We start from the raw sequence: 24,554 nt of genomic DNA, 5'->3' as shown, positions 1-24,554 counted from the left end.
TTACTGATGAGGGGGCTGATTCTGAGCGATTTCCCAAGGCCACGCAGTAGTCAAGTCAGCTTTACAACACAAGACACTAGACACAAGGAAGGATTTCTGCAGAACGTGAAAGGCCCTTACAATGATTCTCAGCCAATTCTTAAAAGTACCATTTTACCCAAAGTCCAGCAGCAGTGAATTTCACACAGTATAGCCCTAGTGTCAGCAATGTTTATGATGAGAATGTGAGCTTCCACCCCTGTTTTCCTGAGAACAGCCTCAGGGTTCTGGATATTACCCCCACCCTCTCCAAGCCCTTCTTTCCTGTCCTAGAATGGAAGGGTTATAAGATAAGGCTCCATGCCACTGGGATGGGGTAGGAGGAAAATGAATCTGGAATAGTGACTTGAAGGAAATACACTGTAAGAAGCCAGCTTTCAGAATAGACATTGTGATACAGCAACAGAGAGAAGCAATTAAGCCAGGTATCTAGATCTTGATCTTTCCCCAGCTCCTCAGGGTCCTTAGGAAAGTCTATGGTACCTGCGATAATATCTCCAGAGCACAGATCCCAGAGTCTTTGCGAGGATCAACCAAAAGATACACACGTGTGACATATACTATTAATTACCTCCTCGGACTCCATTCTTTGATTCTTCTTTAGCAGTAGAATCTTTTGTTTTTATATTTAGCTATCTTATTAACTGATAGGAACAGAATCTTTATTTTATTTGGGATGATAATGCTCCCTGTGAAGAATACTATTTTTCTCAGCATCCTTTGCTGACAAATGTGGCTTGAAATATGATATGGAACTCCTGGAAAGAAGTTAGAAGGGAGTTTGACTCAGATGGGAGGCAGAACATTCGCACTTGTGCTCTCTCTTCTCCCTGCTGCCTGGAATGTGTATGTGATGGCTGGAACTCCAGGAGTCATCTTGGATGGTAAGGTAACCTTGAAAATGAAAGCCATACACTAAGAAGAGGTGCAGAAAGGCTGAAACATGGCATTTCCCTGATAACCTTGGAGCCACAATACTAACCCTAGACTCCCTACCTCCAGACTATATTTCTATCCTGTTCATAGTCACTGTAATTTGGGGTTTTGTTACTAGCAGCTATGTACCATTTCTACCTATTCAGCATCTTTTACATTGTAAGTATAAAGAATTAGCTAAATTAAAGTACTAATATTATTCAATCAGCCAGAACAAAAATCCAGGAAGTTGAGAAATTGAAGCACACTAATGTAAGTGAGAAAGACGCTTAGTCATTTTTAGGTAGAATCAATATTAGACGACGTCTCTGACAAACACCTATTAAAATCAGATTATCTTTTCCAGCAAAAACAACTTGGTATGATGCTTTTGTCATTTGACTCTGTACTATTTCAAAATTTCAGTGCTTAGGCTGGATAAAGGGGCTGACGTCTGTAATCCCAGCACTTTGGGAGGCTGATGCAGGCAGATTGCTTAAGGCCCCGAGTTTGAATTTTGAGGCTGTACAACAAAGTGAGACTCTGTCTCTTAAAAAAAAAAAAAAAAAAATCAATGCTTGATATTAAAAAGTTTATAACACTATTTTTTACCTTCTTGGCTTCCTCCTCCACCATTGCATTTATTATCTCTATTTCTTTCCTTCTGTTTTCCCTAAGGAGTTTGGCTACTTCCTGGTAACATTTGTTTCGTTGTAGATCATCACATTTTTGTTTATGTAAAGACTGAATCTGCCAGTCAGTATTTAGGCATGCTTGTTCAGCCTTTGCCAAATTTTCTTTAATCACCTAGGAAAAAGTTATACATTTCAGAAACAAGGTCAAACTACTAGTACATGAAACGAAGGTATAACCATTCAATGTATCCAAGTGTCTGGGGCAGTTGTTCACAACTCCGGCTGCATATTAGAATCACCTGGGAATGTTTAAAATAAGCTGATGTCTGGGCCCTGCCACAAGCCAATTAAACCAATCACTGGACAGCGGGGTACCAGCACCTTTAAAAAGCTCTTCAAGTAGAAATTAGCTGGGTGTGGCGGCACGCGCCTGTAGTCACAGCTACTCGGGAGGCTGAGGCAGGATAATTGCTTGAACCCAGGAGGTGGAGGTTGCAGTGAGCTGAGATTGTGCCACTGCACTCCAGCCTGGGTGACAGAGTAAGTCTCCATCTCTACAAAAAAAAAACAAAAAACAAAAAAGAGCTCTTCAAGTGACTCTAATTTACAGCCAAGGTTAAGAACTTATCGGCTAGGGTATGGGTGGGATTCAACAATTTCCATGTTTTCAGCACTCTGAAGAGGAGACTCTGAAGAAGAGCCCATTTTAACAGACTGGACAGAAGCCTATTAAAAAAAAATGGAATATCTTGAGGAAATCACCTAAGAGACTGTTGTACAACAGAAGGTATCTACGGTACACTATTCCTGGTTTTTGGAATAGGAGCAGACTGGTACACATACCCATTTAACATTTTGTTAAAGAGATAATAGAGAAAGCTCTTCTTTGAAAGTCTCAAGTTCTATTTCAATTCACTTAAGTCAGCATTTCTGAAAGCGTACTCCCTAAGAAATTCTCTGAAATACATCTTGGAAATTCTCTTAAATATTCACAAATGTACAGTATCCTCAAATTTGGCATGAAAAATACCTCACTTTAAGACAGCATTTCCAATACTTATACTTATTTGACCATCCCCCATCTTATTGAATAATAGTTAATAGTCCACACAATACACTTGGAAGTGCTGGCTTACATACCATGCAGGGACCTGATGCTTTGAATCTAATCAACTCAGGGACAATTTCAGAGGCAGAACACAGAAGGACAGTATAATTTGTAAAGTCACTACTCCTTTGTATTTTCTTGTAAGTCACTATTCCTTTGTATTTTCTTTGAGGAAATTCCTTTGTATTTCCTCAAACTGTAGGAAAAAGACATGCATATCATGTGATTGTCAGTGAAGTAAGCATCCCATATATAAAAGGAAGCAATGTGAGATTCTAGGAACTGTGACAACTGAAGCAAAGAAACAAACTAACTCAACTTCACAGAGTTTAATTTCGATTTTGTTCTCTTAAGAGGGTGACAGATGAAAATTTCTCCTCTGCATGTACACTAAATGGATCATATTTTTACCTTCTGAGTTTTCTGGCTCCGGGTTTCACCTGCTTCTGTCAGCTTATGAAACATGTGTTCTTCAAGATCCACTTTTCGTCTATAGGCATCTGCATCTGCTCGCATTTCTTTTGCAACAGCTTCTTGATTTTCAGTAAGATTCTGTTAAAATCATTTGTAAAAAAAAAAAATCACTAATTTATATAACGCTAGAATACAAAAATGACTTTTTTCAGAATAGTAATATGCACACAAATAAAAGCTGTAATCATCTAATTTTCAAAGTAAAATTCAAAGACTGGAGACATCAGCAAAAATGGCAGAGTAAGGACCCCTGGAAATCCTCTCATCCATAAAAGCATTGAGAACACTGATTAAAAAAAAAATGTCAAAATGAACTTTTTCAGCCTTCTGGAAATTAACCAAAGGCTTGGAGCTATCTGGGGAGCATTTACTTATAAAAATGGCTGAATCTTGGTAAGAACAGCTAGCTCTCCGACATTTCATCTTGCATTTTTCCTGTTCCCACCCCACTCCCAAGCTATGCATTAGTCTTTTTATTTTTTGAGACAGAGTCTCACTCTGTCACCCAGGCTGGAGTGCAGTGGCACAATCTCAGCTCACTGCAACCTCCACCTCCCGGGTTCAAGTGATTCTCCTGCCTCAGCCTCCCAAGTAGCTGGGATTACAGGTGCATGCCACCATGCCTGGTTAACTTTTTTGTATTTTTAGTAGAGACAGGGTTTCACCATGTTGGCTAGGCTGGTCTCGAACTCCTGACCTCATGTGATCGGCCTGCCTCGGCCTCCCAAAATGCTAGGATTACAGGTGTGAGCCACCATGTCCAGCCTACGCATTAGTCTTGAAAACCAGCAGCCTGGAAGCCAAGGAAGGAAGCCAAGCAAAATGGGGTTGGACGGAGCTCCTTCAAACCACCATTGCCGGAGAACTGTCACTGTTTGACCTGTCTGGTGGTTCCCTGAAAGACCACTCCTAAGACTGTCTTTTTTGATCTCACTCAGAGCTCACCTAGTGCAGAATAGCCTTATCCCTGGGGAAGTTGCTGAAAACAATTAGAGCAAACTGTTGAGTATCTTGGCTTCTTGGGGCAGTAGATCTTAGAAGAGCAACCAATAGGCTAAGTAAAAAGCTTAACAGGAAAAACTGGAGAATCAGATGTCCACATGAGGCTTAAAAAAGCTCTGATAGGTTCCTGGAAGGTCACGTGCATGTGTAAGGCTGTGCATATGCTAAGGGCTGTGTTCTCAGACCAGAGAAAGACCTAAGATCTCACACTTCTGGTCAACTCTGAGGTTTTGCATAACCAGGAAGCGCAATCTAAAAAGTATAAACTGCCTAGCTGAGTGATAAAGGCATGCCCTAACATGCACACAGAGCCCCTCAACAACTACTAGAAGCTTACTGGTTCAAAGAATCTATTAAAATCTCTGTTCAATCATTTGCTGACCCCCAAACTACCTGAGTAGAGACATCAGTGGTTATATACAATAAAGAATAGGGACTTTCAAAATTAGTTCAGAAAAGTCACTAAGCAAAGAAACAAGAAGAAACCCTGGGGAGGGGAGACAATCTTATTTCCAAAATTGCCACATTATATTCCAGACGGTCTTCGAGTTGACGTAATGATTTTTTGATTTTATGATGGGTCTATCAGGGTGTTACATGAATTTTCAACCTACAATATTTCTATAAGTTATCAGGACATAACCCCATCATAAGTTGAGGAGCATTGTATTTAAAATGTCTAGTTTTCAACAAAAAATCACATGACTGTTTGAAAAAAAAAAAAGAAATATGTGCCAGGCATAATGGCTTATACGTATAATCCCAGCACTCTGGGAGGCCAAGGTGGGAGGACTGCTTGAGCCCAGGAGTTTGAAACCAGCATGAGCAACATAGTAAAACCCTCTCTATAAAAACTACAAAAATTAGCAGGGTGTGATGGTGTGCGCCTGTAGTCCCAGCTACTTGGGAGGCTGAGGCAGGAAGATTGCAGGAGCCCGGGAGGCAGAAGTTGCAGTGAGCTGAGATCACGCCACTGCACTCCAGCCTGGGTGACAGAGTGGGACTCTGTCTCAAAAACAAAACAAAACAAGAAATATGACCCATACATACTTTAAGTAAACATTAATCACACTATCTCCAAAGAAAATATAAAATGGCCAATAAACATATGAAAAGATGCTTAACATGCTAAGTGAAAGAAGCCAGTCATAAAAAATCACACATTGTATGATTCCATTTATATGAAATATCCAGAATAGGCAAATCCATGGGCACAGAAAGTAGCTTCGTGGCTGCCAGGGGCAGGGATATAGGAGAGTAAATGCTAACAAGTACAGTAGTTGGGAGAAGGATAGTAAACAGCTTTCATGAAAATGTAGGTTAAAAAAGCCAAATACAAATTGTATGTACCAAATAATCTCATATCACTATTAATGACATTAGCAGTTGTTATTTCTCGAGGGATTTTTTTCTACTTTTCTAATCATCTATAGACAGCATAATTACCTTTATAATTTGCTAAAAATAAAAATATCTTTCAATTATATGCAAAAAGATATATATGTGAAGATGCTTATTATCAAAAATTGTAAAGCACTTAAACATCTAACAACAGAAGAAAGCTTAAATAAGTTATGGTTCACCAGCAGCCACTACCAATAACAGTTACAAAAATATGTAGCCATTTGGAAAAAGAATTTTAAAAAGAATTTTATTAAGCAAAGAAGAAAAGCAGAACATAGAATTTCAGCTATTCCATAAAGAAGTAAAATCATGTATGTGTAGAGATTAAGGACTAAGAGGAAACAATGGAACTCTAAAAATGGTGAAGAGGATCAAAGATTGGGTAGTGGTATGAAGAAACATATTGGACGACGTGTGCATACTGGAGTTGTCCATTAGCTTTTTAAAATAATAGAGCTTTTTAGGCCAAAGGGAAAAGAGGGAAACTAGTATCTATCCAATATGTATCATACATCAGACACTGTGCAATAAAGGGTTAATCAGTAGGCCTGAGTAATTCAAAACCTGCACATTCTAAAGAAAAGACTGGCCCTTGATCAGTTCCTGGGAGATAATCTCTAAGCCCCTGGAATACTCTGCCTGATAAGAGTGTCTGTATACCTGGAGATATTGGCCATGCCAGCTGGTTTATCCTAAATTATGGGATCTGGTGGGAACCATGGGCCATGCTCTATCAGTTTGACCTTTGGAGGGGCTGTAGAGAAAGTAACTAAAGTCAGCCACATATACACTCCATGTCTACATGACCCCCAGTAAAACCCTGGACACCAAGGCTTGAGTGAGCTTGCCTGGTAGGCAATAGTCTTACATACTGTCGCACATCTTTGCAGGAAATTAAATGCTGTCTGTACAACTCCACTGGGAGAGGACAACTAGAAGCTTCTGCCTGGTCTCTCCTGGACTCCACTCCATGTGCCTTTTACCTTTACTGATTTTAATCTGTATTCCTCTACTATAATAAAATGTAACCATGAATATAAGAGCTTTTCTGGAGTTCTGTGAGTCCTAGTGAATCACTGAACCTGAGGGTGGTCTTGGGGACCCCTGACACAGACAAATACATATTAACTCATTTAATCTTTATAGCAATCTTTGCAAGACTGGTATTATGCGAAGAAGAAGGTACATACATGTGAAAGACAGATAGAAAACAGACTTGATAAATGAGGTCCTAGAAGATTATGAGGGGATGGGATCTGGAGTACAGGTTAGTATTTACTTGTTTCTTTTAGTTTATACTTAGTTTCATTCTTTTGTTGAACAATAATTTGATTCAAATTAGATACATATGGAATGTTGAGCTCATGTGGAGGTAATCATAATATTGTTGGTTTTCTGGGACATAATTTCTTTAGAAATAGACACATTTAATCAACCTAATGTAAGAGATAAATTGGGCAGGTAAAGTGGCAATCACTACAGCCAATTTGAAAAAGGTAGTGGCAGCACATCCGTACCTAACTGACCAGATACAGTTCAGGATTTCATATATTTGTTTTGATGAACAGTTTAACTCTTCTCTAATCCTGTTGGTTTGTTTAAATAAATAATTCCTTCAAAAGACAGCAAAAAGAGATTAACAAACATTTGCCTCCCATTCTGATACACAGAAAAAAAACTCAGCATAGGCTGGGAGCAGTTGCTCACACCTGTAATCCCAGCTTTTGGGAGGTCGAGGCGGGCAGATTACCTGAGGTCAGGAGTTCGAAACCAGGCTGGCCAATATGGTGAAACCCCATCTCTATTAAAAATACAAAAATTAGCCAGGTGCGGTGGTGGGCACCTGTAATCCCAGCTACTCGGGAGGCTGAGGCAGGAGAATTTCTTGAACCCGGGAGGCAGAGGTTGCAGTGAGCCGAGATCGCGCCATTGTACTCCAGCCTGGGTGACAGAGCGAGACTCCATCTCAAAACATAACTTCTGTTGCAGGAATGCCACAGATTAAAGTTATGCACTCCTATGGGTAACTTAAATCTTCTCATGAAGAAACAACAGCCAAATGCTAATTAAGGGACATTCTACAAATTATCTGGTTTACATGCTTCAAAAAATATCAATGTCATAAAATACAAAGACAGAGTCACGAACATTTCTTATTTTAAAGGAGACTAAAGTGACAACAACAAAACAATGGATGAGATCTCAGATTTTCTTTTGCTCTAAAGGACATTTTGGATACAACGGATCAAATCTGAAAAAGGTTTATATATCAGATCATCTTATGTTAATTTCTGATTTTGAGAACTGTACTGTGGTTATATAAGAGGATTCCTTGGTCTTAGGAAATATACACTGAAGTGTTTAGAGGTAAAGGAGCATCAGGTCTGTAACAGTTCAGAAAAACAAGTATATGTTTGTGTGTGTATATGTTTGTGTGTATATATGTGCATAGGTGAGAAAAAGAGGAAGAGAAAGCAAATTTAGTAGAATGCTAGTGTTTAAAAATCTGAGAGACAAATATCTGGAAATTCTTAGTATTTTTCTTGCAAATTCCCTGTTAGTTCTAAAATTATACCCTTCGATTGCCACTATCCTCCACCCCCAAAGAAAATATAGTAAAGTTTAGCTTAGTCCAAATGAATTACATCTAATTCCGAATCATGGGAGACTCAGCCAAACTGTAAATCCCTTGCTCAGTTCTAGAAGAAATTCAGTGTGGAGATTTTAAAAGTGTTATAGGTGTAAATGGATGCTATATGGTTTAAATCTCACCTAATGTGGATATCAAACATATATGTTATGTGTTGTGAATTCACAGTTATCACTAATTTCAAACTAAAAGTATGACTGTTTTTTTGAGACAGGGTCTCACTCTGTCACCCAGGCTGAAGTGCACAATCTTGGCTCATTGCAGCCTCTGTCCCCCGGGCTCAAGTGATCCTCCCACCTCAGCGTCCTGAATAGCTGGCACCACAGGTACGCACTACCACATTTGGCTATTTCTTTGTATTTCTAGTAGAGATGGGGTCTTGCTGTGTTGCCCAGGCTAAAAGGTCTGACTTTTTAAATGGGCTGAAAGAAGTGAAAACTTACAGTTTCAACACTAAATGAGTAACAAAACATTCTTCCTAAATAATAAAAATTTATATTAACAAAGCTCCTTTTTTCCAGTGTCTTGAAAACTGAATAGTAAGTACTAAGCAGATATTTGCTGAGTTAACTCCAGAAGATTCCAATTTAAAGTACTTTACAGGCCAGGCGTGGTGGCTCATGCCTGTAATCCTAGCACTTCGGGAGGCCGAGGTGTGCAGATTGCTTGAGCCCAGGAGTTTGGGACCAGCCTGGGCAACAGGGTGAAACCCTATCTCTACAAAAAACACAAAAATTAGATAGGCTTGGTGGCGCACGTCTGTAGTCCCAGCTACTGGGGAGGTTGATGTGGGAGAATCACTGGAGCAGGGGAGGTGAAGGTTGTAGTGCGCTGAGACGGTGCCACTGCACTTAGTAAGACTGTCTCAAAAATAAATACATAAAAATACAAATAAAGAAAGAAAGTACTTTACAGCTCCTGACTGATTTACCTTTCAGGATCCTTGTGAGGTATTGAGATAATTTTGTAGTCACTATTACGTAATTACAGGAAAATTTAGTAAGTTGGTAAAAAATCCTGAGGCAAAATCTGGGGCCTACATCTGGTGCTTCAGACACTAGACTAAGCTGCTAACAGAAACATGAATTAAATAATTACAACAAACTGTACATTCAGACATTTTGGCTACCTTACAATCCTGCATGGCACTATATTCTGCTTAAAAAGTGAATAAAATGAACACTAGAAAACCATGAATAAATACAGTCTAAAATGGGTTTATACAAACCCTGCTTTTCTTTTTCCTTCTTTTTTTTTTGGAGATAGGGTCTTGCTCTGTTTGCCCAGGCTGGAGTACAGTGATGTGATTATGATTCACTGCAGCCTCGAACTCCAGGGCTCAAGTGATCTTCCTGCCTCAGCCTCCTGAGTAGTTGGGACTACAGGTAAGCATAACCAGCTAAATTTTAAACTTTTAGTAGAGATGGGGTCTCACTATATTGCCCAGGTCTGGTCTGGAATTCCTTAGCTCATGTGATCCTCCTTCCACCTCATCCTCCCAAAGTGCTGGGATTACAGGTTTGAGCCACTGAGCCTGGCCAAAACCTGCTTTTCTTATGTTGGAAATAACTGAATTATACCTTCTCATAAAGTCTCTTTTGTGATTCGAGTTCCAGCTGTCTCATTTCTAGGTCTCTGGCTGTGGCAGCAATTTCTCGATCTCTCATATATACCTATGGCCAAACAACAAACTGTAAATACCAAAAAGAATTTACAAAATAATTTTTAATATATTTAGTAATCCTGTAATCTGAACGACCTACTAACAGTATTTAAAATAACAGCAATTGGGTTTTTGAAACCAAAGTAACAGACAAAGATTAATATTCACTGCAGAATCTAGGAATAATCTCTCAGTTAAAGTTAAGTTTAATTTAAAAATAAAAAGCACAATACCATATGCCCATCTACTCAGACTGGAAGAACAGATAGCAGTTCTTACAGTATTACAGTAACTAATATCATGAGTTAGAAAAACTTGAGCAATTTAAATCTGGGGTAGATAAAAATATAACATTTATTTAATGCTCTTTTTGACTAAACTTCTCTACTTTTATAAGTATGGTTTGACAATTAACAATTCTAGGTTTAAATTTCTTGCAGACGGTTCAACCTGTATGTGTTCTGCTCCAAGTGAATTAATTTAGAGTTCACCTATTTCCAAAATTTGATTAGTTGGAGGCTTTTTATTCCTATATACTAGAGGCTTTGGATATGGGATATGGCACTCTCTAGAGACTCTTAGAAATGATCTTAGATATAAGGTGAAATGTTAGATATTGTCATTATGGTAAAAGACATGCTATCGAATACCTAAAATAGGAGAAACACTAAATGAAAATACAGTTGGATGTGCAAACATATATATCCAAAGACTAAAAGAGAAACATGGACCAGGACTAGTTCAATTTAGAGGTTATTGGGAAAGGAGCTAGCTCAAAGGTTGGGGGAAGCTTGATTGTGTGAAGCAAGAACAGTAATAATGCCAGGAAGTGGAGGAGAGGTGTGGCCTAGCAAATCATGTTTTTTAGGAATTTCAATTACAGAGCTCTTTTGCTTATGAATTTTCAGAGATACAAACAGCTATGTGCCACAGCAAAAACCGATCAGCTTTGCTTGCTGCTAACAGATGTTCACAGTCACATGTACTTGTCACTTCAGATTCAAGCAGCCTTTCCTGCTAGAGTCTGAACCATGAGAAGAGCTTTTGCAGTTTGGCAGGGTCAGAGCACAACATCAGAACAGGTAGCTGGGAGGACAGGAGTCTGGAAGGGTAGGTGGAGGCCAGATCATGTTGCTGAAAGGAGTTTATAGAATTCTTGGACCAAAAAATGCCTCCTCCTGTTTCAAAGGGGTTTGGAATAAAGACATCAGAGTTCTGAGCTTACTTTGCGGGAAGAACATACACTTTTCTACAGTAATGAAATATCAATCTCATTCACTAGACGAGAAATTAAAAGAAATCTTGGATTTTGAAAACCAATTTAAAATTAACAAGCTTTAAACAAAACAAGAAGTATCATGCTATAAAGAGATGATAGATTTCTAATACTATTGAATTAAAAATACTTTGAAAGACTTAGGCCAGGTGCCTGTAATCCCAGCACTTTGGGAGGCCGAGGTGGGCAGATCACTTGAAGTCAGGAGTTGAAGATCAGCCTGACCAACATGGTGAAACCCTGTCTCTACTAAAAATACAAAAATTAGATGGGTGTTGTGGCAGGCACCTGTAATCCCATCTGCTCAGGAGGTTGAGGCATGAGAATTGCTTGAATCCGGGAGGTGGAGGTTGTGGTGAGCCAGGATCGCACCACTGTACTCCAGCCCAGGTGACAGAATGAGACCCTGTCTCAAAAAAAAAAAAAAAAAAAAAAGACTTAAAAAATACTTAGTATTTTATCAAAACTAGGCTTGAAACTCTAAATTAGTGCATAAAGTCAGAGCAATCCTAATAAAAATTCCAATAGGATTGGGAGAAGTAAGAATTCCAAAAGTGAAACAATTCTTAAAGTCTACTTGGAATGATAAACATTTGAGAATACTGAGGAAAACTCTGAAAAGGAAGACTAATGAGTGAGAACTAGGCCTAGTTAGTAAAACACTTCAAAGCTACTGTCATTCAAACAGTGTGGTACTGGCTTAGGAATAGAAAAAGCAAGGAAGGAGATCAAATATGTAAGAGAATTTAATATGTAAAAACCATCAGTTGGCAAATGACTTGGATAATAGTCAACAAATGGTGTTGGGACAATTGACTTGTCTTTTGGAAATAAGTAAGCTAACCTGACAGAAAGTTAAGTCTAACTTGACAAAAAGATGGACAAATGATACAAATATGTAATGTGTAATTCTACAAATGGAAGATAAGTAACAGAAAAGATACTTAACCTCACTAACAATAAAAAAAGGCAAATTAAAATAGACTATTTGTCATCTATCTGCTTGGCAAATATTAAGACTGATGCAGTACAATTGACTATACTAGGGAGTGGGTACTCTTACAGACTTAAAACAGCTGAAACTGTTTCATTTTTAGAGAACAATTTGGCATAATTTAGAAGTTACTCAACAAAAGTATGTGTGCAAGTTCTCAAAGACTTTTACAATGTAGCATGGTTTTGCTATTTGCAAAACACTGCAAATAACCGAAATGTCCAATAGCAAAGGATTAAATAAGCTATTAATTCAATGGAATATTATACAACCACAAAAAGAGAAATAGATACACATATAACAAATATGAAAAGATATTCAGCATATGTAATTTTAAAAAGCAGGTTACAAAAACAATGTATAATGAGAATAATCCCATTTTTGTATAAATATAGGAAAACATGACTATAATTACTCCTCTATCTATAGAACATACCTGAAAGTCTATGTAATTAACCTTTTTTTTTTTTTTTTGAGACTGAGTCTCACTCTGTCGCTCAGGCTGGAGTGCAGTGGCATGATCTTGGCTCACTGCAGCATCCACCTCCCAGGGTCAAGCAATTCTCCTGCCTCAGCCTCCTGCGTAGCTGGGATTACAAGCGCCTGCCACCATGCCCAGCTAATTCTTGTATTTTTAGTAGAGACAGGGTTTCACCACGTTGGCCAGGCTGGTTCCGAACTCCTGACCTCAGGTGATCTGCCTGCCTCGGCCTCCCAAAGTGCTGGGATTACGGGCATGAGCCACCGCACCCAGCCAATTAACCATTTTTTAATAGTGTTTCTCTGGGGATGATATGAGAACTAATGGAGAAGGTCAATTTTTAATTCTGTATGTTTTGTACTGGAAATTATTTTTATACTGGCCACAGATAATTTTTACATGAAAAAAGAATATGTCCCCTAATTAAAAATTAACTGCCGGGCTTGGTGGCTCATGCCTGTAACCCCAGCACTTTGGGAGGCCAAGGTGGGCAGATCACCTGAGGTCACGAGTTTGAGATCAGCCTAGCCAACATGATGAAATCCCGTCTCTAAGAAAAATACAAAAATTAGCTGGGTGTGGTGGCGTGCACCTGTAATCCCAGCTACTTGGGAGGCTGAGGCAGGAGAATCACTTGAACCCGGGAGGCTGAGGTTGCACTGAGCTGAGGTCACGCCACTGCACTCCAGCCTGAGCAACAGAGCGAGACTGTCTCAAAAAAAAAAAAAAAAAAAACAAAACTTAATGGCTGATACTGATATTTCTAGTTTTAGAGAAATAGTCACCAAGGACACTTGACTAATTTCCCTGGCATTTCTTAAATATTTAGCCATTCATGAAATACAAAAGAGAATGAGAAAGCTGAGGGGAAAAGTAAATAAAATTAAAGCGGCTATTTAGTATTCATGGTGGACTCTAAGAATATTATTTAATTTGAAGGTGTTCATTACATTTAAGTGAGAGTAAATGGAGATGATGTATGAGAACTAAGTTAAGAATAATAAACCTTTCTCCCAATTTCATCATCCAGTCTTCTTAGTTCCATTTCCTGTTGATCTTGCTGAAGCTTCAGAAAACGCCTTCTTGCAGCATCTTGTAAGTGCATTTCCTTTACTTTCAGCTCTCTTTTCACAGCAGCTAGCCTTAAATACAAAATACATCAAGTGGAACAAATACAGCAATTCCTAATATGATTTAGTTTTTTCATAACAGGTCTGCCATGCTGATCATTTCAATACAATTGATATCCTTTATTTGAAAGAAGAATGCCAGAACTGCTCCACCGTTACCAAAGATGACGTATACTTATGCTTTGAGAATTTTAGTAGAAAGCTCACTGGCTCAGTTCAGTAATTCCTTTTAACCCACACTATAAATCTGTTACATAAAGTTCCATCTAAGAATAAGAATCAATAAACACAGAAGTGAGTTTCCCAACTATTGGGCTTAGTCTCAATGTTTATCCCATTACTTTACTTAATTTACACATTTTACCTTATTAACATACTTTTATGTATTTATTTTTAAGTTTTTTCTTTTTATTTTTTAAGAGACAGGGTCTCACTATGTTGCCCAGGCTGGCCTTGACCTCCTGGGCTCAAGTGATCCTACCTAGTAGCTGGGACTATAGGTATGTGGCACCACACCCAGCTAACATACTTTTGAATACGCATTTAATACTCATTACCCTGTCCTCCAAAGTGTTAAATGGGTAATGACATAATCATTCTATGTTACAACTGTCAGGTCACACAGATATGTTTAAAACACAATTAAAAAAATTATACTCCACTAAAGGTGATGTACCTAGCATTCTACTACAAAGCATTTCTGCCCTCTATAGAATAATGTTTCTAAATAATGTCCTTCAAGAACATTAATCCGTGCAAAGCTATATTATATTCAGCATAGCTTTAGAATTACATTTTACTACATAGCAATTTTTTTTGAAAAGTGGTATATAAAGATTCTTTTTATTAACTTAATAGTTGCTTTATAGAAATGCTACAGCTGGGTAATCCTATATATAATGTTGTTTCTAAAATGAAAAAATGAAAGAACATAAAAATTATTCAACTAATTTATATGTCCAGATTTTTTTTTTAAAGTGATAACACATACCTCTGTCTTTGTTGTATCATTTTCTCCTCCTCTTGTAAGAGCATTTCTCTTCTTGTTTCTTCAGCTTTACGAAGCAGCTCCTGTTTCTGGTACCAAGCTTCATCTTCAACTCTTTGCTGGTCGACTTTAGCTTGCATATCTTCAACTGTCTGCCTTAAGTAGGTAATATTATTATGAAAACACAAAGAAGAAAGCTAAGAATCATCAAAACACAAAATGTATACCGATTAATGTATAATCTATTTTATTTCCATATGCAATAATTAACTATCTTTAATATTTCTAGCCTTCAAACTCTGATTTTACACAAATACTCATAATTTAAATGCATTTTTTTTTTTTGAGATGAAGTCTCACTCTGTCGCCCAGGCTGGAGTGCAATGGCGTGATCTCTGCTCACTGCAACCTCCTCCTCCTGGGTTCAAGTGATTCTCCTGCCTCAGCTTCCTGAGTAGCTGGGACTACAGGCGTGTGCCACCATGCCTGGCTAATTTTTTGTATCTTTAGTAGAGACGGGGTTTCACCATGTTGGCCAGGCTGGTCTCGAACTCCTGACCTTGTGATCCACCTGCCTTGGCCTCCCAAAGTGCTGGGACTATAGGCGTGAGCCACCGCGCTCAGCCAAATGTATTTTTCATTAAAACTTTCTTATTATGTTTATAACATATTTCATTGTATCAGAAAAAGAAAAACTATTCCATAATTACCTCTCTCTTAAGTAATCCAATTCATCATTCCTTATTCTTTCTCGTTCCTGTGTTTGATAGTCCACAATAAATTTTGGATATTGATTAAATACTGGATACTGCCCTTTTGTCAGTGCAACAAAAACATTAAGCATGCTGTCTGGATGAATGTCAGTAGGCGTGGTCTCCATGAGATGATAAACTTGTCTAATCACAACATTTATATCCAGGTTATTCCGATGGTGAAAAAAAAACTGTAAGAAAACTTGGTGTTTAAATCGAGATTTACCTGACAAAGCAATTATGAGGTAGAATTAAAACAAGAATTTTAAAAAAGTATATCTATCTTTAAGAATATATATTTTTTTGCAAATTCATTAAAACTTTTCTTTACTCAAGTTTTACAACGAAGACAATTTATTTAAAAAATGTAAGAGTTTCACAATCATAAGAAATTCTGACATAAAATTAAAAAATGAAGGCTTTTCTTACAATAGAAAAAGAATGCTTCAACAATGGAACAAACTCTGCTTGGATTTTTTTTTTCTTCAAAATCCAAAATAAATTATAAATTAGCCTTTGAAAATAAATTAGCTTGCTTCTTTAAAAATGCCTAAAAAGTTTCCACATTATCTTGTTTTGCTGGAAGATCCAAATTAATGTATCACGGGATCATGAAGTAAAAATAAAGTTTAATTGGACAGTAACCACTAAATAAGTAACACACACACACACACACACACACACACACACACACACACACACACACACACACAAGAATCCAACTAATTCATCTTGTCTACCAAAAGAGCGTCTACTTTTTATAATGATCTTAATGCTTTCTTTCAGACACTTTCCTGCCAAATCTCAAAACTCTCATAGTTACCTTTTGCATGTGTAATAAGCATTCAGACCCTCTAAGACCAGATGGGTCATGATAAGATTATGCACAGAATAACAACTCTCTACCTGTTAAACATCCTTTATAAAAGCAAAAAGCAGCCGGGCGTGGTGGCTCATGCCTGTAATCCCAGCACTTTGGGAGGCCGAGGCAGGTGGATCATCTGAGGTCAGGGGTTCGAGACCAGCCTGGGTAACCTAGTGAAATCCTGTCTCTATTATCTGAGGTCAGGGGTTCGAGACCAGCCTGGGTAACCTAGTGAAATCCTGTCTCTATTAAAAATACAAAAAACTTAGCTGGGCGTGGTGGCGGGCACCTGTAATCCCAGCTACTCGGGAGGCTGAGGCAGGAGAATCTCTTGAACCCGGGAGGCAGAGGTTGCAGTGAGCTGGGATTGCGCCATTGCACTCCAGCCTGGGCAACAGAGCGAGACTCTGTCTCCAAAAAAAAAAAAAAAAAAAAAAAAGCAAAAAGCACAAACCCCAATATTATCATGATTCTTTTCTTAAGCTATGATTATAAGACTACTAGCCTGCTATAATTGCCTACTTTATTGTCTATAAACTGTACACAGGTAGGGATGTGGTCTAACTTGTTATCCTTTATATTCCTACTACCTAGCACCAGTGTCTGACATATAACAGGGACTCAATAAATAAATGGATTTTTCAATTGAAATAACTGATATGGCCTGGCACTGTGGCTCACACCTGTAATCCCAGCACTTTGGGAGGCCGAGGTGGGTGGATCACGAGGTCAGGAGTTTGAGACCAGCCTGACAGCATGGTGAAACCCCATCTCTACTAAAAATACAAAAATTAGCTGGGCATGATGGTGCGCACCTGTAATCCCAGCTACTCAGGAGGCTGAGGCAGGAGAATCGCTTGATCTCGGGAGGCGGAAGTTGCAGTGAGCTGAGATCGCACCATTGCACTCCAGCCTGGGCAACATAGCGAGACTCTGTCTCAAAAAATTAAAAAAAAAAAAATAGAGAGAAATAACTGATGTTTGAGAACCTTCTCTTAAGAACAAGGACCGTTACCTCAAAGTCATCTTTAAGATTACAGCTGAGCAGAGGCGTTCTAGAACATATGTTGTAGGCTACAACAGTCATCAGAAGGAAGGAAGGATGGTTGGAAAAGATATTATCAAACAATTTCAGCCACTCCTCTCTTGTCAGCACTTCTGAGAACACAGTTTCAAGAAGAGGCCATGCATATAGCTAAAACAGATAAGGAAAAATTTATTATTTTTCTAGGGAAAAGTAAAAATGGAGTCATTGGTAATATTCCCTTACGTTCGATTTAAGCTATGAAAATCATATTAAATACATAATTATGAAAATAACTACCTTAATTTGGACCCTTCTTTACAGACTTTCAGGAAGGCAGTTTAATGAAGAAAAAGAATGGAATACTGTTAAAAATACAACATGTAGTATGCTTTTTATTATACTCCTTCAAGAAAAGACTGTTTATACCAGAACCAATGTTAGCTTACAAAATAAGGCATGTTATTCTAAAAACCTTATGCTTCTTACCTGGGAGGTTATATCATGATCTATGAAGTGTTGCAGCAGTTCCTCGTCATGAAATGCCAAAACATTTTCTATCATACTAAGAATATTGATAGGAGGATTAGGAAAATATTCAAACCAGTGTTGACACCAATTGACTATGAAGGAAAAAAAAGAAAACATATCTTTAAATATCTTTCTATGTTATCAAAACTCTTTGCAATTCTTAAATGTATCCAATCTTTATGTTCTCAATATGTCCATGAATAATAAAAAGATAACTCTTTATATTGTATAACAATCGATTTTAAAATTCTATCATGTTAACATAGTATGTTTACAGAAATTTTGCAAATTTCCTTACAGTAGTCAATGAAAAAGTGTTAATTAAAACAAACAATCACAACTTCCCAAAGTACTCCTGATGGCATTCTGGCTCCTGACTCCTGCTTTGTTCATCACCTGATTAACAAAATGATCTTTTTAAAAAGGGCCCCTATTTAACCCTTCATTAAATGTAATCAACATTAGCATGCCAATCTCCTCAAATCTACTAAAATTCACATGTAATCAAAATTAGAAAACTTAAGGAAAATGTTCAAAATTACATCAGCAATATATAAAAACAAATGTGTATATACTGTATCCCTAATCCCTTAAACATTATAATGACAATAAAAATGTCCTCATTCTGAGGAAAAGACTGATTGTTCTATAAGCATGGTAACAAGGAATAACCAGGAAATAGCCACCAGGACTGGTTTTATATCTAATTGATCATTGACAACTTGTTTCAGTAAACTTGACTTGAAAACCAACCAATCAGTAACAGTGGCATTCTTTGAAAGTATGAAAGTCAGCTAGTCCAAAGTAGAATATATTCAACTAACTCTAAGGCTGACTTTGACTCACTTGCGCTCTGTAATCAGTAGAACGACCTACAGATTGTTCTCAAAACCGTATATAAGACCATCGGTTTGTTTTGTTCAATAAGACTATGTTTAACTTCTTTAATTTTTAAATTTGTTTAATTTTAAACATTGAGTTGTAGATTCATCCTTTGATAATAAGATCTCCTATCTCAAAATAGCAAAAGAAGGCTTTATCAGCAGAATATTAGATTACAGTGGTTTATAAGAACTTTCCAATTCTGGAGTTCCATTATTTCACTTATTATTGATCATTTAAATTTGAGTTAATAATGAAGTCAGAAATAAAATCTTGCAAAGACTGAGCTTTAAAAAATATTTAAAATTCTCTGTAGCTCTTAATTTTTTTTTTTTTTTTTTTTTTTTTGTGAAACGGAGTCTCACTCTGTGGCCCAGGCTGGAGTGCAGTGGCGCGATCTCGGCTCACTGCAACCTCTGCCTCCCGGGTTCAAGCGATTATCTTGTCTCAGCCTCCCAAGTAGCTGGGATTACAGGCACCTACCACCATGCCCAGCTCATTTTTTTTTTTTTTTTTTTTGTATTTTCAGTAGAGACAGGGTTTCACTATGTTGGCCAGTTTGGTCTCGAACCCCTGACCTCAGTTGATCCACCCGCCTTGGCCGTCCCAAGTGCTGGGATTACAGGTGTGAGCCACCGCACCCAGCCCAGCTCTTAATTTTAAGTGGAAAAATATGGTTCAGCACCTGAGTACTTGTTATGTCTCAGACACTGGTAGTTCTGAGAACTTAAAACACCACACATATACCCAAAGGCCTGATCCTTACAATCTTCATTAAGAGAGCACTGTTTTTCCTTAGCAAGAGGATATCCTACTGCATACAGTAACCGTCTGCCTGCTCTTAAGTATTTTTATTCTGCTTTGATGCCACCACAAAAGCATGGGTAGAGGACCTAGAGAGAGAACTGACAGCAAAATACAGAGAAATGATAATTGTGTGGAGAGTGTTAAACCAAAAGACTTTATGTCTGGTCATAAAAGAGACTCTAGTGTCTAAAAAAGACTTTTACAAATACATTCCAAATTATACGTAGATGTGACTTTTCCTTCAAAATGTCTTCTAAGTCCCAACTAGACTATAAACCTAAAAGCCAAAACGATGGCATATCCCAGCAGTGCTAGTGCTTAGCTGAAGTTCAATAAATTTTTTAAAATTGTGCTTACTTAGAAGCATTCAGAGTGTCAACAAAACAGTTGCAATTGTTTTTTTTTTTTTGCAATTATGGAGTGGTATTCAGTTAACAAAACATTTATTTTGTATAAGCTACATTAGAGAAAACTGAAGATGAAAAACACAAATAACTAATTTGTGCTGTGGATTAACAAAAACTTGCTTTTAAATTTCCATGCCAATTTATAATCCCCATAGTGTACCAAGCGAAGTTAATCCTATTGAAAATATCACCAGGACAAGACTATCTAAAGACATTCGATAGGGTGTTAACTATACAAAAAAAGACACTGTACTGTTTAAACAAATGTTCCGGAGCCTTACATTTCAAATTTTTTCTTTAAAAGAAGTGAGTGTGTACAGGACTGTTAAATGCTCTATAGACAAGAAGAAAATTCTGTGCCAGAACCAACTTATTCATTGTCTTCTTGATCTTCCTCATCCTCCTCCTTTTTCTTGCTTTTTTCAGCCTTGATGGTTCTCATTTTTGCTGCATCAGGCTTTCCTTTAGCTTGGTATGCAGCAATATCCTTTTTACATTTTTCCTTTGGCTTTGCAGCCTTCTTGTCAAAAGGCTGTTTGTCATCTGCAGTGGTGTTGCTCCACGTCTCTCTCAGTTTCTTTGCAGCATCACCAATGGATAGGCTGAATGTTCTCCTCTGATTTCAAGGCAATATTAAGAACAGAACAAGAAAAAGGCCAAAGGAGGCCTCTTGTGAGATGCATCGGGATCCTCGAACTTCTTTGTTTCCCCTTTAGGAGGGTTTTCATTTCTTTCATGATGAAACTTCATCTGCCTTTGCCATGTCTTCAACTTTTCCCTTCCCTTTAGCAGACGTGGCCTGCCATTTCTCTGAAGCCCTTCTTAGAAAACTCTGAGAAGGTGACTGGAGTATCTGGGTGCTTCTTACGCTTCTCCAGGCAAATCTGCACAAAGAACGCATGTGATGACATTCTGCCTCTCAGCTTCTTGGAATTGCCTTGCCAGCGTTTAGTTCTTTTTCCTCAGCGAGGGTAGAGTCACCCAGTGTCCATCGGGCTCGCATCTGTGCAAGTGGAGCTCCAAGTACTGCAATGGCCGTGAAAGCAGGAGTCAGACGCAGCCTCCTCACTTGCTCCCCTCTGAAATGTTACTCTTTAATAAATGTTTATTGAGTAAAACTAATTTGAGACCCTTGATAAAAATCCACCACCCATGCTGACCATCCAAGAGGAAACAATAATCTCCCAAATTTAGATTTCAGGCATGTTTGTTTAGAAGAGAAAAATCAATTTCCTTAGTATAAAACATTTTAGCTATGTAACAAGATTTTACCAGAAATAAAAAATTTAGTTTTGCATGCATACCTAAATTAACTATAATCCATTTCTTTCTGTATTAATTATAGTAAAATAGATGTTATTTGCCACTTTAACCATTTTTAAGTATACAATTCAGAGGTATTAATCCCATTCAGGGTTATACAATGATCCCATTCAGGGTTATACTATCTATTCCCCAAATCCTTTCAATACCCCAAATAGAAACTCTGTATCCATTCAGGACTAGCTCTCTGTCCCACTTTCCCTAGCCCCTGTAATCTCTAATTTATTTTCTGTGTCTATGAATTTACCTATTCTAGATATTTCCTAAGTGAAATCATACAATAACTGTCCTTCTGTATCTAGTGTATTTCACTAAGCATGATGTTCTCAAGGTTCGCCCGTGTGGTAGCTAGCATGCGGCAGGACCTCATTGCTTTTGACAGCTGGATAACATTCCATTGTGTGTATTTACCACACTGTGCTTATCCATTAATCTGTTAATAGATTGTTTCCATCTTTTGGCTATTGGGAATAATGATGCTATGAACATTCACACGTGGGTATCTGTCTAAGTCTCAGTTTTCAATTCTTTTGGGTACATACCCAGGAGTGAAATGGTTGGGTTATACGGTAATTCTATGTTTGGAATTTTGAAGAAATGGCAAATTGTTTTTTCATAGTGACTGCACCATTTTACATGCCTACCAGCAATAAATGAAGGTCTAAATTTTCCCACATCCTCATTAACATGTATATATAACATTGTTAAATTATAGCTGTCCTAGTAGGAATGAAGTGGCATCTCACTGTGGTTTTGGTTTGCATTTCCCTAATGACTAATGATGCTGAGCATCTTTTCATATGCTTGATGGTCATTTGTATACTGCCTATGGAGAAATGTCTATTCAAGTCCTTTACTCATTTTTTAATTGGCTTGTTTGTCTTTTTGTTATTGTGTTTCTTTTGCTTTTAAAACACGATAGTGCTATTGGTAGGTAAACTAATACTTGTATTAGTTCGATTTTCTATTGCTATAAAGAAATACCTGAGACTGGGTAATTCATAAAGAAAAGGGTTGAATTGACTCATGGCTCTGCAGGCTGTGCAAGCAGGGCTCCAGCACCTGCTTCAGGAAGTGAAGAGAGCAGGAGCGACAGATGAGGTGAGGGCCTCTGGAAGAGGGCAGGAACGAGAGCACAGGGCAGGTGGTGCCACACTCTTTTAAACAACTAGATCTCGTGTGAACTAACTGAGCGAGAACTCGCTTACAACCAAGGGAATGGCACTAAGCCATTTATGAATGATTCACCCTCATGGTCCAATACCTCCCACTAGGCCCCACCTCCAACATCAGGGATCACATTTCAACACGACATTTGGAGAGGACACACATCCAAACCATATGACAACCCTTTTGGGGAATCAATTATTCACATTTTATGACCCAATAACACCAATTCCGGGAATCTACCCAAAGGGAACTATTATGTTTGCATGCGAAGATAGTTATAACATTGTTACTTTTAATAGATAAAATGCCGGGTGCCGGGGGCTCACGTCTGTAATCCCAGCACTTTGGGAGGCCGAGGTGGGTGGATCACTTGGGGTCAGGAGTTCGAGACCAGCCTGGCCAATGTGGTGAAACTCTGTCTCTACGAAAAAAATACAAAAATTAGCTGGGCATGGTGTGGCGGGTGCCTGTAATCCCAGCTACTCGGGAGGCTGAGGCAGGAGAATTACATGAACTCAGGAGGTGGAGGTTGCAGTGAGCACTACTGCACTCCAGCCTAGGTGACACAGTGAGACTCCCATCTCAAAAAAAAAAAGAGGTTAAAATTAGAAACAATCTAAATATCCAAGAAGATTAAACTAGTACATGCACATTATGTAATAATAGCCAATAAAAAATGTTTATGAAATTTAATTTATAAAAATAAGGGAAATATATATAACATGAAGTAAAAGTAGTATAACAACAAAAAACTGCTTTAAAAGTGTGGAAAAATTAGAAAAATAAAATTCTTGCACTTGGGGAATATATAAATGATATATCCATAAGATGAAATACTATATTATGCAGACAATAAATTATTATTATTATTTCATTTTTATTTTTGAGACGGGGTCTTGCTCTGTCTTGCCCAGGCTGGAGTGCTGTAGAGCAATCTCAGCTCACTGCAGCCTCCGCCTCCTGGGTTCAAGTGATTCTCCTGCCTCAGCCTCCTGAGTAGCTGGGATTATAGGCACGCACCACCACACCCAGCTAATTTTTGTATTTTTAGTAGAGACAGGGCTTCACCACGTTGGCCAGGCTGGTCTCGAACTCCTGACCTCAGGTGATCCGCCCGCCTCGGCCTCCCAAAGTGCTGGGATTACAGGCATGAGCCACCATGCCCGGCCTCCAGATTTTCTTCTAAATAAAAAGGTTTACATATAAATGCTTCAATTGTCTATTTTATGTTTGATACCTTATTGTTTCACACTTTCATGACTTAAAAGTAGAGACATCTAGAATTGTTAAATGTTGCAAAGGTGCAAAGACATCAGGAAAATGTATAAGAATCCATTCTTGATCTTATACTTTAATAAGTATTTACTTACTTATGAGAGTAGCAATAACTTCAAAACAGATGAGTTGGTTGTTCTGGAATAATTTTACAAATGGAAATGCCAAGAGTGGAAGATACGGTGTGTCACTAAAAATGACAGACCAGTGAGCTAATGCAGATAAGGTTCTGTGAATAAAATAACTTAGCATTAAAATTTATTTGAATAAATAATATCTTCACATGATAAAAATTTGATACAAAAAGTATATTTGGTGAAAATTCTTCCTTGTACCCCTATCATCTAGTTCACCTCTCCAGAAGTAACCATTGTTAAAAGTATAAATCCTTTCTTAAAAAACCACAAATGGTAGTATATTATAAAAATTGTTCTGTACTTTGCATTTTTCAATTAATGGTACCTTGGAAATAGTTTATATCAGTATATGCAGAACTTCCTTACGACATTTTACAGATGGATATGAGAGCTTCGTACTGATACACCTTCATTTCTTTTTTTTCTTTTGTTTTCCCGAAACAGGGCCTCGCTCTGTCACCCAGACTGGAATGCAGTGGCATAATCATGGCTCACTGCAGCCTTAAACTCCTAGGCTCAAGTGGTCCTCCTGCCTCAGTCTCCTGAGTAGCTGGGCCTGCAGGTGTATGTATGCCACTATGCCTGGCTAATCTTTTTTGTGGGTAGAGACAGGGTCTCACTA

At 38.0% G+C, this 24,554-nt stretch overlaps 1 protein-coding gene across 20 annotated transcripts in view; it reads right to left on the bottom strand.

Annotated features, from left to right (window-relative positions):
• Window positions 1–24,554, bottom strand: part of TBC1D31 (TBC1 domain family member 31) — a 95,808-nt gene that overhangs the window by 21,177 nt on the left and 50,077 nt on the right. For 5 of the 20 annotated variants that reach the window (XM_019032459.4, XM_055348706.2, XM_063709456.1 and 2 more), the window contains 9 exons: window positions 23,891–24,024; window positions 17,890–18,023; window positions 17,392–17,571; window positions 15,470–15,702; window positions 14,763–14,915; window positions 13,648–13,783; window positions 9,808–9,900; window positions 3,109–3,249; window positions 1,567–1,761 (listed from right to left, as the gene is read on the bottom strand). In XM_019032459.4, coding sequence (XP_018888004.1) covers window positions 1,567–1,761; window positions 3,109–3,249; window positions 9,808–9,900; window positions 13,648–13,783; window positions 14,763–14,915; window positions 15,470–15,702; window positions 17,392–17,571; window positions 17,890–18,023; window positions 23,891–24,024 — 1,399 coding nt within the window. The remainder of the gene's footprint in view (window positions 1–1,566; window positions 1,762–3,108; window positions 3,250–9,807; window positions 9,901–13,647; window positions 13,784–14,762; window positions 14,916–15,469; window positions 15,703–17,391; window positions 17,572–17,889; window positions 18,024–23,890; window positions 24,025–24,554) is intronic. The other 15 variants (XM_031013689.3, XM_055348712.2, XM_063709457.1 and 12 more) reach the window with 9 other exon arrangements.

This window comes from Gorilla gorilla, chromosome 7 (genome assembly GCF_029281585.2).
Source record: "Gorilla gorilla gorilla isolate KB3781 chromosome 7, NHGRI_mGorGor1-v2.1_pri, whole genome shotgun sequence".
In the NCBI taxonomy this organism is placed as follows: domain Eukaryota; kingdom Metazoa; phylum Chordata; class Mammalia; order Primates; family Hominidae; genus Gorilla; species Gorilla gorilla.
This window is presented reverse-complemented; position numbering and strand designations above follow the sequence as displayed.